General features: G+C 41.1%; 5 protein-coding genes across 7 annotated transcripts; 3 read left to right on the plus strand and 2 right to left on the minus strand.

Moving 5' to 3' along the window:
* The first annotated feature begins 59 nt into the window (after window positions 1–59).
* LOC124349645 (methyl farnesoate epoxidase-like) lies at window positions 60–2806 on the plus strand. 2 transcript variants are annotated; one of them, XM_046800405.1, is made up of 10 exons: window positions 60–157; window positions 232–394; window positions 636–878; window positions 985–1409; window positions 1485–1614; window positions 1679–1747; window positions 1814–1922; window positions 1990–2107; window positions 2175–2319; window positions 2388–2806. In XM_046800405.1, exons 2-10 carry the CDS (start codon window positions 295–297, stop codon window positions 2567–2569), a joined length of 1521 nt encoding a protein of 506 aa, XP_046656361.1. In that variant the 5' UTR covers window positions 60–157; window positions 232–294; the 3' UTR covers window positions 2570–2806. The 2 variants fall into 2 exon arrangements, with proteins under 2 accessions (XP_046656361.1, XP_046656362.1); XM_046800406.1 differs by having other exon boundaries at window positions 72–142; window positions 229–394.
* Window positions 2807–3624: 818 nt separating this feature from the next.
* Window positions 3625–7891, minus strand: LOC124349455 (general vesicular transport factor p115-like). 2 transcript variants are annotated; one of them, XM_046800078.1, is made up of 15 exons: window positions 7705–7891; window positions 7144–7517; window positions 6777–7075; window positions 6600–6715; window positions 6122–6506; window positions 5825–6033; window positions 5643–5765; window positions 5474–5584; window positions 5237–5408; window positions 5024–5100; window positions 4855–4956; window positions 4544–4786; window positions 4379–4447; window positions 4020–4298; window positions 3625–3951 (listed from the first exon to the last, which is right to left on the minus strand). In XM_046800078.1, the coding sequence occupies exons 1-15, from the start codon at window positions 7771–7773 to the stop codon at window positions 3889–3891; spliced, it is 2691 nt and encodes an 896-aa protein (XP_046656034.1). In that variant the 5' UTR covers window positions 7774–7891; the 3' UTR covers window positions 3625–3888. The 2 variants fall into 2 exon arrangements, with proteins under 2 accessions (XP_046656034.1, XP_046656035.1); XM_046800079.1 differs by lacking the exon at window positions 4379–4447.
* A 1836-nt stretch (window positions 7892–9727) lies between these two features.
* LOC124350066 (protein charybde-like) lies at window positions 9728–11668 on the plus strand. The gene is made up of 5 exons (XM_046801077.1): window positions 9728–10089; window positions 10554–10639; window positions 10717–10850; window positions 10915–11085; window positions 11163–11668. Exons 1-5 carry the CDS (start codon window positions 10047–10049, stop codon window positions 11245–11247), a joined length of 519 nt encoding a protein of 172 aa, XP_046657033.1. The 5' UTR covers window positions 9728–10046; the 3' UTR covers window positions 11248–11668.
* A 1505-nt stretch (window positions 11669–13173) lies between these two features.
* LOC124349624 (prolyl 3-hydroxylase OGFOD1-like) lies at window positions 13174–15335 on the plus strand. Its single transcript, XM_046800377.1, has 8 exons — window positions 13174–13723; window positions 13787–13998; window positions 14063–14197; window positions 14263–14626; window positions 14701–14771; window positions 14833–14991; window positions 15064–15155; window positions 15227–15335. The coding sequence occupies exons 1-8, from the start codon at window positions 13237–13239 to the stop codon at window positions 15288–15290; spliced, it is 1584 nt and encodes a 527-aa protein (XP_046656333.1). The 5' UTR covers window positions 13174–13236; the 3' UTR covers window positions 15291–15335.
* A 472-nt stretch (window positions 15336–15807) lies between these two features.
* On the minus strand, window positions 15808–17868 carry LOC124349613 (E3 ubiquitin-protein ligase RAD18-like). The gene is made up of 2 exons (XM_046800365.1): window positions 17604–17868; window positions 15808–17533 (listed from the first exon to the last, which is right to left on the minus strand). The coding sequence occupies exons 1-2, from the start codon at window positions 17749–17751 to the stop codon at window positions 16056–16058; spliced, it is 1626 nt and encodes a 541-aa protein (XP_046656321.1). The 5' UTR covers window positions 17752–17868; the 3' UTR covers window positions 15808–16055.
* Window positions 17869–17897: the final 29 nt, after the last annotated feature.

The following is a 17897-nucleotide window of genomic DNA, read 5'->3' on the forward strand; positions in this document are numbered from 1 at the left end:
CTTTTTCCCCCTTTTGGCTTGAGGCTAAAGTTGATATTATCGCACGATAACACAAAAACGAATACGAAGAATCGAGAGTCGTCGGGAGTCAACTCGAGTGCACAGACGACGCAATTTTCAACAGGATATCTTGTGTGTGCAGCAGCACGTAGCAGATGTATATATTGGCCTTGGTTATATAAACTTGTGGTCCAACTTTTCATTTGAATATTTTATTTATTTCTCGTTCAGTGGCCGAAAGATTGACGTTGAAGAACACACACCCAAAATTTTGTCTTGGTGACCATCATCATCATGGTGGCCGCCATTTTTCTCAGCTTGATATTATTGGCCCTCGTTGTCGTTTTATTTCTGTTTACACAATGTCGCCGCCGACTAGGAAACATTCCTCCAGGTAATAAAGAGCTTCTTCATTTGACTCTTAAAAAAGAGATTTATTTTTTTAAAAGAGTAGATATTTCCATCATCGCCATATTGATCATAATCTTCTCCCATAAGCCCCTAATAATAAACACCCGAATGCCTGCCTGTCTCCTGCTGTGGGGAGAAAAAGCAATATAATAAAATACTGCGAGTAAAATCTATACTAATACACTCTCTCGTGTGTCGTGAATTCTATACTCCTCTATAAAAAGGGCCCAGGGGCTTGCCGCTGGTTGGCTACATCCCGTTCTTGAAGAATCACGATGCCAAACCTTACAAGGCGCTGATCAAATTGAGCCAAATCTATGGCCCAGTGACTGGATTCTACATGGGACCGAGTTTCACCGTCTCAGTCTGCGGCTACGAGGCGGTTGTCGAAGCCCTGCACAATGAAGACTTGAACGGCCGACCCGATTCGGCCGCCCGGCGTGAAAGGACATTTGGCAAAAGACTCGGTGAATTATTCATTCGAAAACTTAAATGCTGGCAGGGGAGCGGGGCGGGAAAAAAAAAGAAAAATTTGAATTTTATTTTTTGATGATTTGAATAATACGAGAACAGGTTTGATGTTTATCGATGGAGATTTCTTCCGTGAGCAAAGGCGGTTCACTTTACGACATTTGCGGGACCTCGGATTCGGTCGGACATCAGCCGAGGACATGATACAAGACGAAATTCGTGAGATGATCCGCGTCATTAGCGATCAATCCAGTTCCGATCCGAGTGGAGTGGTCGATTTTAAAAACGGAATTTTCAATCGATCCGTTCTCAACATTTTGTGGGCGCTGATTGGAGGTGAGCGTTTCCATCGGGACGACGCCCGTCTCACCAACCTTTTGAACATGGTCGATTTCTTCAATCGAAATTTCAAACCTCAAACGGCCAACGTTGCTGTGCCCGGTTTCCTCCTCCGAATGTTCCCGTCTCTGAGGAAAATACTGGGCATCCGCAACGACATCTTTGAGCCACTTCAAAACTTTATTCGAGTATAGGAAAATTTTATTTGAATTTAATTTGATTTACCGATCAAAGTCATCATCCGAATTATTTGAATAATTTAGGCAGTTATTGAAGAACACGCCAGAGATCGTGACGATGTCCCACGTGATTTTATCGACGTCTACTTGAAGGAAATGGAGAAACAGCAAACGGATTTACCAGAAGACCAGAAACAATCGACGAGCTTTCACGGTAATTAATCCGTCAATTAATTATCAATCAATGATATTTGCTGATTCATTATTTTCCACGTTAGTCGAACAACTAATTGCGCTCGTAATCGATCTCTTCCTCGCTGGAGCGGAGACTAGCAGCAACGCCATCGGTTATCAACTAATTCATTTGAAATAAAATTAGCATTCAAAAATAATTAGCAATTTAATATTAATAGGTTTCGCGCTACTTTACATGGTTCATTACCCGGAGGTTCAACGGAAAATGCAAGCCGAGCTGGATCGAATTTGTGGCGACGCTCTTCCGTCGCTTGCCCATCGTCCTAGGTTAAAAGATAATTAAACAATTAAAATTCAATAATTTTAATTAAGAAATTTACCCTTTTCGAACCAGTCTGGTGTACACCGAGGCCGTTCTCATCGAATCTCTTCGTCTGGCCAATGTGGCGCCTTTGACTTTGATGCACTGCGCCTCTAAGGACACCCAACTCGGAGGATTCAACATCCCTAAGGTGAAAGTAAATTCTATTTTGGTAGAACCTCTGAAATAATTGCATTGTCATCTTAATTCACGCCCAGGCAAGTCTGGTGCTGATCAATCTCTATTCCGTCAACATGGATGAAACTTACTGGACCGATCCGCAAGTATTCAACCCTGAAAGGCATTTAGATTCCGATGGAAGTCTATTGAAGAAATCGGAGCGCTTTATGCCTTTCGGCTTAGGTATAGAATTTAACTACTCTATAGGGGGAGGATATCCTATATATATTTGTCATTTGATTTAACTGCAGGTAAACGACAGTGTTTGGGCGAACCGTTGGCTCGAAATAGTTTCTTCCTTTTTACGGCGGCGTTGGTTAAAGCGTTCCAGTTGGAAGCCGTTCCGGATCGCCCTCTTCCAACGTTGGACCCTCTGACTGGCGTAACCAACGGATACCAGGGATTCCAAGCCATCGTAACGCCCCGCATTTAAAAATAAAAAAAAAAAATTCTCAAATAAAATGCAAATAAAAAAACAAAACAAACAAACGCACACGGCCGCCCAGGAAACTTTTTAAAAATATAAAAAGAACCAAACATTTCAGAAGAAGTTGAGATCATCACTCACCTTGACGGCGGTAATTCGTTTTTCCCGATGCTGAAAACATTCGACTTACAATATGGAAACAATTTCTTTTTTTCTGGATGAGAAATATAAAAGAAAGTTAAAGAAATATAAAGATTTTTTCGGTATTTACACGATGAAATTCAACTTATTGACGGGTCGATTCGGCATTCTTTAGCCCGGAATGATGGATGATTTTACCCTGAGGGAAGATCGCTTATAGTGCGAAATACCCCATATGAATGAATGGATGTAAATATAGCGCAGGGCGAGGCATAACCAAAAAATATTTCGACATTTTTCTTATTTTTTTTCGTCAAGAGTCGTTAGTCAAAAGGTCGAGTCCTGTCTCTTCCTGACATTTTGAAAAACATTTTTCTTCCTGGAAACGGTAGGAGACGGTTTTGTGTGTGTCTATAAACATATATAATCTATTCTTGCCCACTGCGCACGGAGGGTTGTGGCTACTTTTGTCGACCCCATTTCTGGTTGGATTTTGATTTGTAGCCCATCTTTAGAGAAAACACACCCCAGACGGGCCCACAATATACTCGCTCTCGCGAACGGATAAGGAGACAGGAAATGGATGCATGCGCTCAGCTGATAGCTCAAAATAATATTTAAAAAACGTATTTTTCTTTTCTGTTTTGTCCCTTTCTCAATAACAAAATACGATAACAGATTTGTACTCGAGCCATCCGCTGCCATGCCATGTAATCAATTGAACGCCAGATTTCTCCTCTTAATCTTTTGTCCAAATCGATTTCGGAAAAAGTGTGATAGCCTTTATCGGAAATTGATTTCACTCTCTACTGATATTTTCGTTTCTAAAAAAAGAAGCAGTTGGCCAGGATAAACGGACGGCGCGTGGATAGTGAAAAACGTGGAGGATTAAGAGGCTCGTGTCAGTCCGATAACGTTGGTTGACCTTTTGGAACAATTGTATGCTTTCCGAGACAAGACAAAGATGTACACACAGAGTCTCACTAACTTTACCAACGTCGGTAATCTGCAACACACACGCACAAGGTTAGACTTTTTCAATGGATAATTGGTGTGGGTGTTTCGCCTGTTTTAAAAAACAAAGATTCTTACTCTTTTCTCCCCCCCAGAGGCCATATTATAATAATTTTTTAAAAATATAAATTTATCATTTTAGTAATTATTTAGTTGGTTTCTTTTTTTTTTCAAACTGAAAGTTCGTCATCGCCAGCCAAATCGTCCAGCTCATCATCTTCATCTTCACTGACCTGAAATAAATAATTAAAAATGAATGAATGAATGAGATACAATGAAATTAATATTAAAGATGAATTACCGTTTGACCGAGGTTTTTCAACCGGTCCTTATATTTTAGAACCTGTCCATCCTGATCGGCTAAAAGGACAAGCAAGTCTTCCTGATCTCTTTTGACTCGTTCAATCTCGTCTTGAAGTCCGGCATTGACCGACAGACAGTCAGCCAATCGCTTCTGGGAATCGCCTAATTCCGTTTCCATCGCTTCCAGTCGACTCTTGACTGCTTTGAGCTCGAGCTCGAGCGGATTAGCAGCCGACGTCGATTCCGGTTGACGAAAGAACGAACACACTTGGACGTCCTGAACAAAATAAAATTAAAAAGAAAAGAGATGACAATCACCCAGGTACATAATTCCAAACAGAAAATAGCTGCTGATACTTCATGCGTGGTAAAGCTATCCATTATGGAAGCCGATTGGGTTGAAGCGAATTCGACAGCGATTCCGTTCTACATGCAGCGGAGAATATGTGTTGAATCAGTAAACCATGCAAAAGCTGCAAAAGGAATCCCAAAATGCATCCGCATCATGACATGTATACTCACAGACGGAGGAATGCCAACGTAGTGATTGGCAGCTTGTTGCTGCTCTTCCAGCTGACCGCGAAGTCTCTCATTGTCTAGACGTAACGCTTCCAGCTCTTTCACCAACTTGTCAGTCGACGATTCGGGTGGCGGAGTTGAAGGCTCGCCTTCGTCAATGATGACGTTATTGTTCCGTTGGGCCTTGAGCAATGTATTTTGATCCTGGAGGTGCTGCACGTTGACGTTCAACTCTTCGATCTTGCTCTGAGTGCGTCACAAGGAAAATCAAGAAATTATTCTCCCAGCGTTAAGGTTTTCTCGCGAAAACATACCTGAGCGGCTATGTGACCCCCCTCCAAGGCAGCTAATCGTTGCCGCAGGTGCTGTATCTGTCCATCTTGCTCACGAATGACGTCCTTGTATTTGGCCAGAGCCTTCAATTCCGATTAAAAGATATTTTTATATTAGTTATCGATTGTTATTACGATTATTTCGACCTACCATCGATTCGGACGGGGATTCGGCTCCTTTAGGACTGGTAGGCGGAGCCACCGCTTTGGCAATGACACCCTCTAGTCCTATTAATAGAACGAAACACAAGAAGAAAAAAAGAACCGGTTAAAGCTATATCTAAAGATGAAATCCAATCCAAGTCCTGTCAGTCAACTCTATACGTTGATCGAGTAGCCATGGCTGCCAGGGGAAATTGAATACCTTTGTACAAGCGACAGAACTCGTGATCGAATTGGATATCAGCCGCGGTATTGATCCGAATTTGAGGGTGTTTGAGGGCTTTGCTGTACACTTCGTGTTTGGCGATCTCGGCAAGCTTGTCGACGAACGTTTCGACTCCGATTCGCTTGGTTATAAGTTGGCACAGGGATTCCTACATGACGATAACACTCAATACAGTAGATGACCTGGTGCAACTGGGCAGCAACGAAAACATACCTTGGAAAAGTTGCTGTTTGCATCGTTATTGTAGACCACGCAGAGTCCTAGGAGAAATGCACACAAGCTCTGTACAAGCACCTCTTGGTCGTCGTGCTCATTGGAAGCCACCTACGATAACATTTTTCTTTTACTAGGAGATGCAAGAAAATTTGAAATGGGATTTTACCAAGGCCGTTAAAAATGCCACTGCATTTGGGAGTTTTAAAAATTGAGCCACAGAGTTGGGGCTATCTGCCAACCAGGTGGACAGTAACGTCAGAATGCCCAGTCGAGTCTGCAACTTGCCACCCTGAGACACACATAAATGTTAGTCTGAAACGTATAGTTCAGTTGAATCAATTAATTTACCAATTGGAGTATACTAAAAGCTTGTTGTAGGAGGGAAACGGGTGCGACATCTTTGGCGATAGCCAAGTGCACCCTTAGCAACAGTTCCCTGTTGTTGGTGTTGTTGACAAGAGCGTGAGAGAGTGCCACGGAAGAGAGCCAGTGAGAAAGGCAGTCGGTCGAGAACAGTCCACCGCACAATAATTGGCCAGCTGAAATTTGCTGCATCGCTATATGACACAAGAAAAAGAGAAAACAGGTTTAATGTTTCCATGCCGGCTGGATATCACTTTCTCTTGCGGGGGGATTATTATTCACCTTCTGCCGATGTGGGTAAAAGTGCCTGGATGATCTGTCCCTGACTGAAATCGTTCTTGTAGAGGAAACACTCGAAACAGTAGAGAACGGACGCTCGGAGCGGCACCGGCTGCTTTTCGTTGACCATAGACATGAGGAGAACGACCAAGGCTGTTCGCGGCGGTGACGAAGAGGCCATCACTTGGCCAAAGAATTCTTGATTGCTCCGGCAGCCGCGAATCGACTCGCCGACTGTGCAGATGATTTCGCTGAGGATGTCAGCCGGAACGCCGGGCGACATGAGTAGAGCACACAATTCGGAAAGCAGACCACAGCCGGCCACATTTTTCTGGGCTGGAGACACCACTTGAGTGGCGTTGGCCGGAGATACCAATGTTCTTACCACCTGTGGGGGAAGAGATAAATAACAGTACTTACTACTCTCACTCTTTCCCTTTTTATTTATAGAAACAGGCTGTCGATGATGAGTTGTTTATACCTGAAGCATGGAATGTACATTGCTAATCTTCTGTATAGACCAACTGCCAGTTGGATCACCTCCTTCCGACTGTTGGCATGACTGGAAAAACGGTGTGATGTGCTTCATGCAGGATTCTGGTGGTTGCAATCGACTTTTTAAAATAGAATTCGAATTGAAATGAATTAGATGGATTACCTTCTCGAAAGACTGTCTGGTTTGAGGCGTTGCGTTTGAGGAGGTTGAGCATAAGTTGTAGGGAATCGTCTACGACGATACCACCGTCACTGTAGCCCTCGCTGCGAACGACTTGAAAGAGCTGGTCGAAACCACGTTCATAGGCGATAATGTTTTGAATGTTGGCATTGCTTTTAGTCAGCTGGATGAGAAGGAGTAAGGCTTCGTTTCGCACGAAATCCCGGCTATCACTGAGGATATCGATTAATTTGGCCACACCCATCGGACAAGCCAGAACAATTTCCTGCATTTCTTTCGATCTGTGAAAAAATGTATAATTAATAAAAGTTTTTTTTAAATAATGCACGAGTTAAAAATAGACACTGACTTGTTGTTTAAGAGGTTCATTAGCAGACGAATCGCTGGAAGTCGAATGTGAAAATCATATTCGTCTAGTAACGTGATGACGCTTATGACATTCTCTGCTTTTTTGAGAAAGATTTCAGTGAACTGCTCTCCAACTGGGGCACCGACACCCTCTTCTTCAAAAACCTCTGATGAAGTTACATTGCATAATGTATCCAGGACGAAACTGGATGTCTCCAGATCCGGCTGGCCATTGAGCACCTCAATCAAGGCATCCAAACCGTGGGCCCCCACTTCCAATCGATACTTTTTGGAAAGGGCTTTGATGGCTCTGCAGGCATCCCGTTTGTCCTCCAGCAGAGTCGAAGATGTGACTCTTTCAACCAGTCTCAACACCTGATGAATAGAAAAAAAGAATATTTTAAAGAAGCAATCTTGACACGAATTCCCCCCCAAAATAAACTAAAAAAGTCCTTCACACGCCATCGAATTTTACGGGCCACAGCTGTTTATCAGAAAAGAAAACGGTCAAGGACACGACTGCACTTAAGTGATTGACGTTAATTAATGTCAATTGAATTACCGTGTCAGCAGGAGAAGGCTCCGCTTCCGGCTGGCTGATGGCAGACTTGAAGCCGAAAAAATAATCCATCACGACTTTGGGAGAGTATATCTATAATAGTCCTATTTATTTATTTATTTACTTCTAAATTTGGAATCAAAGCCGTTTGGGTTACACGTCATTTCGATTCAACCAATTTCGTCTGCTTCGCTTTGTTGCCAGATATTTAAAATGGGCCGCGTTGAGCCGGTCACTAGGGAGGGCTTTTTGAATGGGATTTCGTGTTAGATTTGACAGATTCGCAGGTATCGGGTGTTGGCTCGAGGTCAAATTTGATCCTTTTGACGAATTCTCTGTTAATTTGAAATACATATCCTATCACGCGCTGAGGATATCCTTTCGCTCCGTGCCGCGTCTAATATTTAACGAATATAATTCTAGACTTGACATCCTGTCGATCGATCGAGGGGAAGAACGGATTGGGTTACAGCCTGCTGCTGCCACAGGCAATCTTTTACCAGGTGAAACAAAGAGCCGTGCAGCAAGGAGGACCACTGGTAAGCAGCGGTCGTGCTGCTGCTTGGTCCACAAAGATTCATGTTTATTCTAGTTTGGAAAATTATTTTTATCTACTGACAAGATCTATCTCGACCTTCACGCACAAATTGTGTGGGAAGTGTCAAACGGGATATCATGCCCAAGGCTTTCCTTTCCCTTGTTCTTTTGTTGTTTTTATTGTTGTCAAAGGTTTTTAAAAAAAGAATCCCTATCCGCAAGAACTAGAAATACCTGCTTATAACGCCCGATTTTGCAGCGAGTGGTCTGCTGCCAGTCTGCTGCCAATTCAGCCTTATATCTTTTTGCATACATTAGCCAACCACACAGTAGACATGAGGAAGCTATAAATCTTTATAATCCCATATCCTTTTTTCCCAAAAATGGAATTTAACATTTCAGGGTTCTGTTGAAAACAAGGCTGAACTGTGATATATCCCCTAGCACAGCCAGAACAAAAAAAGTTCTTTGTTGCAGCTAGAATTATTGATTGTGTGTATGTACTATGTACCTTTTTTTCTTCTCAACTTTAATCCATTTCTTTCCCTGCACCTCGCATCCGGCTGGCAGCTGCTGGTTGCAAACTCTTCCTGGACTGCCGTGAGCAGTCAGCAACAGAGTATTCAGTATATAATATACACAACAACACAATGTCTCTGGATGGCTATTGGCTCACCGGTAGTTTTAAGTTGTTGCTGTTGCCATCCGAAGCCCTTAGCCTACGTGATGTCGAGCAGGGAAACCAGGAACTCCCCTCCTAGTACCCCCTACGTTATTATTTTTATTTCACTTGGATTTTTGTTTTATTTGTCCTTTGTTCATTCAGTCCGTCATGCAAAACCTTGTTATCTTTTTTCCGTCTTCTGGTTTTTTCTAGAAGCCTAAAAACCAGTTCGGAAATTTGATGTTACAGTAAAATAAAAATGGCTGATGTAAGAGATAAGAAAAATTTCTCCGGAAAAAAAAATTCAAGTCTCCCAAGACAAAGAAAAAGAGGTTGAGTTTAAATAAAAGAAAACAAAGAAAAAAGATGAAGTAAAAATATGGGGTGATTGCGTGTGACGTCACTGTTGCTGTGGGCCGCTAGGGCAATACACTATACGCCAATATCCCCATTACCCTGGCAAACCCCTCCCAGACAAAGAAACTAAGAAAGGAACATCAAAGTTCACAATAGATAACGTAGTGACTCCCGGATCCGGGACAAAGAAACACCACGCTACACCAGCGACACACGACGGCTGGCGATGGATATTTAATTCATAACTAATAAAATCATTTCATTTTCACGCTTAAAATTACTTAAAAATAGCTTTGATTCAATTTAAAATAATCACAATCAACTTTCATATTGATCAAGTACGTAATTATAATCAAATTATCTAGAAGATTCTGTGCACAGAGGGCTCTGGCGTCAGTTGAATCAGTGTCGTCTGCTGGTAAACCGAGTGAACGCACCGTCAGTGTGCAGTGGTCGTTGCTAAGGTAGTCAACTCGAGAACAGAGGCCTTTCTTTCTCAGTCGATGGGCACCATTCACGTTGAAAAGGCTGTTTCACTTTGCAGTCGCCATCAAGCGCCCTTGTTCTTTCACTAACAAAGACCGGCCCACTTTTTCTCCCTTATTCTCTTCTAAATTTTCACCTTGATCAAAGCAAAAAACAGTTCTTTTTCGCACACAGTCTCTCAAGTTTTTAAAGCAAATCACAAACCTTAACTACCAAGAAACCCCCTTGCACGTTATTAAATTAGCCGGCTTTTTCCCTTGTTTTATTCGTGACGTCCGAAATTTCGCCAACATTGAAGAAAATGGAGGTTATGCCGTTGCCAGTTGCTTTTGATTTTACTGAAGGTAAGAAAAAAATTTCATTTAATGTCCTATCTTATGTGTGTGTGTGTGTGTGTGTTTAAACTTTAAAGTCGAGTCGGCTCACGAAATCGAACAAAGAAACCCCCAACCTACCGGCTTTGTCGTAGCCCGTACGTGCTAGAAAACCGTTGGGGAGAAAGTCACGTTTACCGGTTCCCTTATTTTAAAAAACTTAAAGTTAAAATTGCATAACGTTTTATCAACTGGCTATTTAGTTCAAATTTAATTGCTACGTGTGGGTGATTTTTTCGACTTTGTCTTGGTGATGAACTATGACCTTGACTCGTGCCTAGTCTGGACCTGTGTGTGTCTTTGTTCACCCACCCCCATCCTCCTTGGGTCCCTCTGCCCATTAACCATAGAGACAAGAGAAAGGGCCCTTTGTACTGGGGACACACCTTAGATTGTCACGTTCTTAATCATCAATCGATTGTCTTTTATTCCAGATGTATGGAACACGAGCCTAGAAGATGCGGAGGAGCAAACGGCGAGAGACGTGCTAGCTGAATTATTGGCTGCCGAGTTGCGCCAAGTACGTATTAGCGGACAAAGACGGACAATGTGTGTAGTGATTGTGTGTGTAATTTATGTCTTTTCTTCTAACAATAGGCTCGGGCGAGGTATCGCTTATCCAATGGCCAGCAACAAAGAGCGCCCAATGAAATTTTGTTGCCTGCCGGAATCCTCCAGTCCATAGCCAGGGACATACTTACCGCATCAGCTGACGAGCCCTGCGGAATTAGGTAAGAAAAAACAACTCACTGGCTATTTTATTTTATTGTTTCATGTTCTATTATTTTTCTCCAGGGGGTGTATGGTGTTTATTGATTTTGAAGAACCCAACAACCGCAATAACAATGATCGGAAGCAACGGATCGGAGCCGTCAAATGCCATCCGTACACGGTCAACACATTCGAATTGTACCTGACGCTCCGTCCACACACTTCCTGGACTTCAAAGCTTCCACTGTTTCTCCAGTAAGTTTTTTTTTTTTTTTTTTTAAATTTTAAAATATTTTTAATTGTCAAATTTATTAATTTTTGACATTAAATAGAAATCTGGCTTACCGTTCTACAATGGTCATCAGTCAAGACTACTCTCTGGTGAAACGTAAACTCTTCCGCTCATCTAGTCAGTAGAGGAAGACAAATATTAAGAAATAGAGGGGCAGCTCCTAGCCAGGATGGATCTGTCTGCGGATTTATCTGGAAAGGATGCTGAAGACGACGACGAGCAATCTCTTTGCACAGAGGGGTGTGTACCCGCCCGCCACCACACACACACATTATTATTATTATTACTATTAATATCTCTTTTCGTGGGAAGTTGTGTCTTTCATATTGGAACAAAGGTAACAAAAATGATAAAAAAAAGAATAATGTACTAGAGTTCTAAACAAAAAAAGATAATATTGTATTACGTGCTGAAAATTTATGTTTAAAGACGATAAAGAAAAGAAACAAAAAAATAAGAGTTCATCATCCCACCATTTCTTTTTTCGGTAGCAAAAATCTCCTTCTCGTCCAAGTTTGTGTGATTCTATTTCGAAGAAGAAAAGCTTAAAAAAAAAATTAATTTTGTGCACTTTCAAACAAGCAGCATTGTTTCCATGATGTATACACACCACCGGCTCTTTCGTATAAACTCTTGATTCCTCCTCCTATACTGGTGTGCTCCTGGAGGGTGCCGTGGATACCACAAAAAGTGATGGCCGTGTGTTCTTGTGTGTGTATTGTCTTGTTTTTGATTTTTCAATTTTTTTTCCCCTACTCCTTTTTGTCTTGTTGCTATATAGGACTCTCTCACATACACACACACTCTTTAGATTGATATCGTGATGAATGGTGATGATCTTTGTTTTTGTATTCCCTCCCTTATTATACTATATATATATCCTTGAAATGTCGATGTCTCATGAACAAACAAATTTTGTTCGATGGATGTGAAAAAAAGACTAAAAATGTGAAAAAGACCAAAAAAAATACAGTCAAGTCATGATGCAATGAAACATGAAACATTTCTTCGTTTATCTTTTCGTTATTTTCGGTCAGGGTGATCGTGTGGCTTATATACTGCACGTGTTTAAGCGAAAACGTGGTTCATCTAAATCTGACCAGGTCACATTCCCAACGGGTGTGATGAACGGTGAAAAACATGGAAAAAATAATTTTTGTTTTTGGACTGTTGCCCAATGCGAAATCGGACGTGACACATATCGTCCAGGTTGCGCGTGTGTTCAAGTGCTTACGTCAACGTTACACACAAAATAGATGAGGTTTATTTTAGCAGATGGGTTGGACGCGAATAACAAACGGTTCAAAGGACGAACTCCGATTGTATATGTGCGCAACGGACGCGTGGACTTTGTTGGCAGACAAAGTTCAATTTTTATTTCGATTTTCTTTTTTCCCTTTTATTGATTGAAGAGAAAAATCAGCCCAGTCAGGGTCCCAGGCAGCGCCAGCAAGGCTTTCGTTTCTTTTTCACCTCGACAGTGAGAAAGCGGGACACGTGTAGCAACAGCCCTTTCCAAAAAGAAAAAAGTTGTTCTTTTTTGGAAAGTCGCTGCTAGCCGGCTAGGACATGCGAAAGCCAAATGTCTATAGCTAGTAACAAAAAAGGACGAATGAATATATATATATATATACACTGTAAAGGGACACAAAGAACCAGAATGAACTAGAAAAGACTAGTTGAGGCAGTCTGTTACCATGCGCGCATATGGCATTGTTTCTTTCTCTCCGCAATGGGTCGTTAACAACAGAAGAGGAAAAACGATGGTAGAAGAAAAAGAGCTTTGTCTACATAATAAAATTGAAAAAAGACTTTTATAAAAAAAAGTTTAGATACTGACAACCAATTTCTCTTTGTGGTTCTGGATTTGCATTTCAATTATTACCATATATGACTGTCAAACCATATCAAGAAGCAATCCAAACTTGTGTTTGTCCTCCTCTGTAACTCGGAAAAAAAACGGGAAAAATTTATTATCATAATATTTCGGACGATATTCCAAATAAGTGGCAACGCTGCTAAGCGGCTTTTTAAGAAGCAGACGAATTTAGATTTTTCCGTGCCATTTATCACGTGCATTTGAAATGAACGTATAATTTGACGTTACTTATATTATGAATCCGGCAAAGAAATTCAAGGGAAAACATTTGCAAACTAAATCAGCTCATTCGAGCCGACAATGGCAAGTTACAGATTTAGTACAGCCTCTGTTTAATTCAAATTATAACACAGAAGAATTTCTTCGAGCAGCGGCGGACGCCTGGTCTCTGCCAGAGAGACAGGATAAACAAGTCCAATTAGCGGAAACCAAATGTCTTGTGTGTAAAAATCCCTTCAACTGCTGTCAGCTTCGTAATTTCGTAGATGACGACAGTTTTCTTCACCAACTAAAGCATGAGCTGCTTTCACTTAATTTTCATGAAAGAAACAATGACTTGTACAAGTTCCACCAATCTCAGGATCTCAAGAAAGTTACAACCGCAGCTGTGTCTGCTCTTAAGAAATTTCTGTACACAGACTTCCGTCAGTGGCTCATCCAAGTCACAGGAATAGAGTTGAATGCAACAGTTGACATGAGCTGTGCACGCTACAACCACACAGGTATGTTATCCGATTAACATATTTTGAAACAAGCTTTGTCATTAAATATTGTTGTTGTTTTAGATGTCTTGCTTTGTCATGATGATGAACTTGAAGGGAGGAGAATTGCTTACATTCTGTACCTTGTTGATGAAGACTGGACCTCTGCAGATGGGGGGAACTTGGATTTATACAGTGTTGATGAGAGGAAACAACCAGACAGAATAGTCACATCTTTGCTTCCAGTATGGAACAGTTTAGCCTTCTTTGCTGTCACCCCAACATCATTCCACCAGGTATGTAATTTATGAAAAGAGATTTTTTTTTTTTGAACTAAGAGTTGATGTGTATCACTTACAGGTGTCTGAAGTCTTGGCAGCAAGTAGTAACAAGTGTCGTTTGTCTGTAAGTGGCTGGTTCCACGGGAAGCCTTTCAAGCGACCTCCAACGTACGTCGAACCTGTTAAACATTTATCGAAACCGGAAGATATGGACGTTAGTATTCCAAAAACCAGTTGGAAAAATGAAATCGTGATTTTTTAATCAATTTCGAATCCCAGGAGGATGACTTCTACACGTGGATAAGCCCGGCGTATCTTGACCCTTCGACCCAGGGAGACGTGCAGTCAACATTTAGCGACAAGTCAGAAATCCAGTTGCAAGAGTTCATTCAACCCGACAAGTACGGGCAACTATGCGAAGCTCTGCATTCAATAGATGCTTCTGACTGGATAACGCAGGGTCCAGCCAACAAAAGAAATTACGAATGTTCCGAATCTACCTCTTCAGTTGTTTTAAATGAAGCAAGAAAATTTTTCCAGTCCGAAGCTTTTTTCCTCGTGCTATCAAACCTCACAGGTTTAAAATTGCATCGACTGGCATCAACACCCAGCAGCAGTGAGAATGAAAGTTCATCTGATGAAAGTATGTACTTTTTTTTCACATTTCCATCTCATTTACGAGAAAGCTCTAACCGCCAATTACTCTTTTCCCCGCAGAACCGAGCAACGGAACTTCAAAATCCAAAAAGGGGTCGTCCAGTGATATCGATCCTTGCTGCAGGCTTCAGGTGTGAAAATTAATTTACTCTTTTTCGTGGTAAAGATTAATTTGCATGTATTGATTCATAGGTTTCACGCTGGCAAACCGGTTGTTATACTATGTTAAGTGATGAGGATGCACATGGCAGTGAATACGCCTTGGATGTTTGGTTCTTCCTGTCAGCAGATCACTGGCAGTTGCCCCACGGCGGACAAGTTTCTTATATCGCCAGGGGTGAAGATGAAGAGGTTTTTTAATTATTGATGATGAGTTGGTAGTATTGCAGTAGTTACTATGCAGATCTCATTCTTCTTTTACAGTTACTTACAATTTGCCCGTCAAATAACTGCCTGGCTCTTGTCTATCGAGATCAGGATACGATGCGTTTTGTGAAACACATAAATTCACTCAGGTAATATTTAAACATTATTTTTAAGTCAAAGAATTAAATGACTAATAGATTGATTGATTTTTATCTTTTAGTGGCGACCTTAAGCATTTTACCATTAATGGTGTGTATTATGACCGGCCACCGAATAGAGAGTGACTCATCGCTGTCAATTTGTGAGACAAATACATTTCTTCTACACGATTAGTATTCATGACAGGCATACAATCCGATTATCTCTGACGACCCACAAAAAGCCCTCACCTGTTCACCTCTGGCGATACGTGAGGTTTCTCTTTTTATCCTTCTAGAGATTATTCTGCCTTGCGCAAAACTGCTCTGACATCCAAAGTTTGACAGAAATCAAAAGATCAATCATCGATAGATTGAGTGCATCAGTAGATTTTGATAGCCGAGGAAGTACGTCATCAGACTTTGCACTTCTACTTGAGTCAGAACTAGATTGACAGACTGGGTCAATATCCGGTCCTTGATCTACTACTCTTTTCCTACTTAGAAATCACGTACCTATTCCTAAGCAGGCATCCTGCTTGTGTAATCATAGATCAATCAATTCATAATTAATGGAAAACGTGATTCATCACAATTAGGGAATTAGATGCATGGATCGTTCCGTGACTGAAGGACTTTCACTTTAATAAGATACTCAATTAAATCTGAAAAGAATACTCAGGACAATTCTGGGGGTTTATTTATCATTCAACAATTAGGATGCCAGTTTCTTTTACATTTTCAATTTTTTCGTCGCTTTCGTTTGAAATTTGTAAGCAATTTATTCTCGATCGGAAACATAAAATTTAGAACCAAAATGACTGGCATGCAAGAATAGCAGGGCAAACCATTTTTGCACAAACAAAAAGAAATTATAGAAAAAATATTTACACAATAATGCCACAACTATCTTCAAAATCTTCTTCTTAATGACAGTTTGCGGTCGGACATGTTCAGCGAAGGAGATTTCGCCCGTTTCTTTGACATTTTCAGTACGGTGGGCAACATAGCGCTCAAGCTACTGCTAGATTCTTCTTCAAATAAAAATTCGGTAGGTGACTCAACTGGACTGTAGGTCGTTGGCGAAGTGGAATTGCTGCTACTTGAATCACTTGTCGACAAAGTGATAGTTTGAGCACCGACGGACAAAGAATTGCTATCCTTAGAACTTCCAGATTCCAATGGATCGGGAATGGAATCATCGGAAGTTGATTGTCTAGAGACGTCACTATCAGACGTACCAGCAGCTGAAACCGGACGTGAACCAATCGAAGGTGGTTCATCACTTTCACTACTGTCCGATAAACAGATCATTTCGTAAACCTTTGGTGGGACGTAGAGCTCCGTCACTTCTTCTTCGCTTTCATTTTCTACTTTCGGAGGCTCGTTCTTGATTTTGACAGCTGGAGGTTCCTCAGGCAACGGTAGAGTAATAGGTGGTGGCGGCAAAGGTGGACGCTGTCGAATTTCGTCGATTAAACGATCGTAACTCTCTTTGTTACTGCGTAAATACTGAAGATTTTCCTCCTCGATTTTTTCTAGATCATTTGTTTTCACTTTAGCGGAAGCAAGACGTAGTTCAGTAGCCAATCGATGGTTTTCGGCTTCTTCTCGCACATGTATTTCTATCAGTTCTTCGACCGGTCTGGGCTCTAAAGCATCGCACTCGGAATTGTAGAGAATGGTAAATTTCTTGTGTCGATTTATCAAAGTATCTTTGTCACCAACAGTGCTGAGTCCCAATGTTCTAAGCCTTTTCTTCAGCTCTTGTTCCTTCATTAGATGATAAATCAGCTTTGGCATGGGCTTCCTCTTGGCAGGTTTGTTTGAGTTCAAACATGAATCCAGATGAATGTTGATAATAGACTCCCTCATCCAGTTATGACACACAGGACAAAGAACTTCTTTCACAGCATTAGAGGATTGACTTGGAGGTTTCTGATGAGCACTAGGTATTGATGCTCTTACAGGTTGGCTGCATGATGCTATTGGAGGTTGATGAGTATCTACGGCAGGAACACTTGATGATGCCAAAAAGGAAGAAATGTAGCTGTTCAGACTTTTTTCATCAGCTGCTGTGAAAGAAGATGATGAAATATTCTCTTTATGAACATTCTGACTTGCCAATATTTCACTTTCTGCTTGTGTGTGAATTATGGCTGAAGAATGAGAAGGTAAACTATCTCTTGAAGTTTCTGTTGAATAACCTTCTTGTTGTCGATCTCTGGTGTCCACTAGAGTATTCAAAACATAATTCTTTACTGGCTGAAAGCATTTGATGATTTCTTCAAGGCAACGGTTTGGGCGCAGCAACCCATCAGAAATGTCAACAAAACATATTGGACAGCTGTTCTTGAGACTAATGTTTTTCCTGATGCATAACGAACAAACTGTAAATTAAAAAAAAGCACACATGAAGCCTTAGTATTAATATGTAAACATAACTAATAAAGGTATTACAATTGTGTGAGCAAGCAGTTGATATCACAGGATTTTTCATATAGTTGTAGCATATTGGACAGTGTAGACGGTCATCTATATTTTTTAACTGAGGCAACTCTCTCGGCCAAGTGACTGGAATGTCATCTGAGTTAAACAAATCTCCCATTTCAAATTTCAATGCAGTATTGTTTCACAATTGTACATGATCAAAGCCACAGCCCGCCATCACAGACAAAATTCAGCCTTTTCAAGTCTCATGTTAACAGCAACATTGCCATTTTTATTTCCGGTACAACTTTTTTGTTTTGAATT

This window comes from Daphnia pulicaria, chromosome 7 (assembly GCF_021234035.1).
Source record: "Daphnia pulicaria isolate SC F1-1A chromosome 7, SC_F0-13Bv2, whole genome shotgun sequence".
Lineage (NCBI taxonomy): Eukaryota > Metazoa > Arthropoda > Branchiopoda > Diplostraca > Daphniidae > Daphnia > Daphnia pulicaria.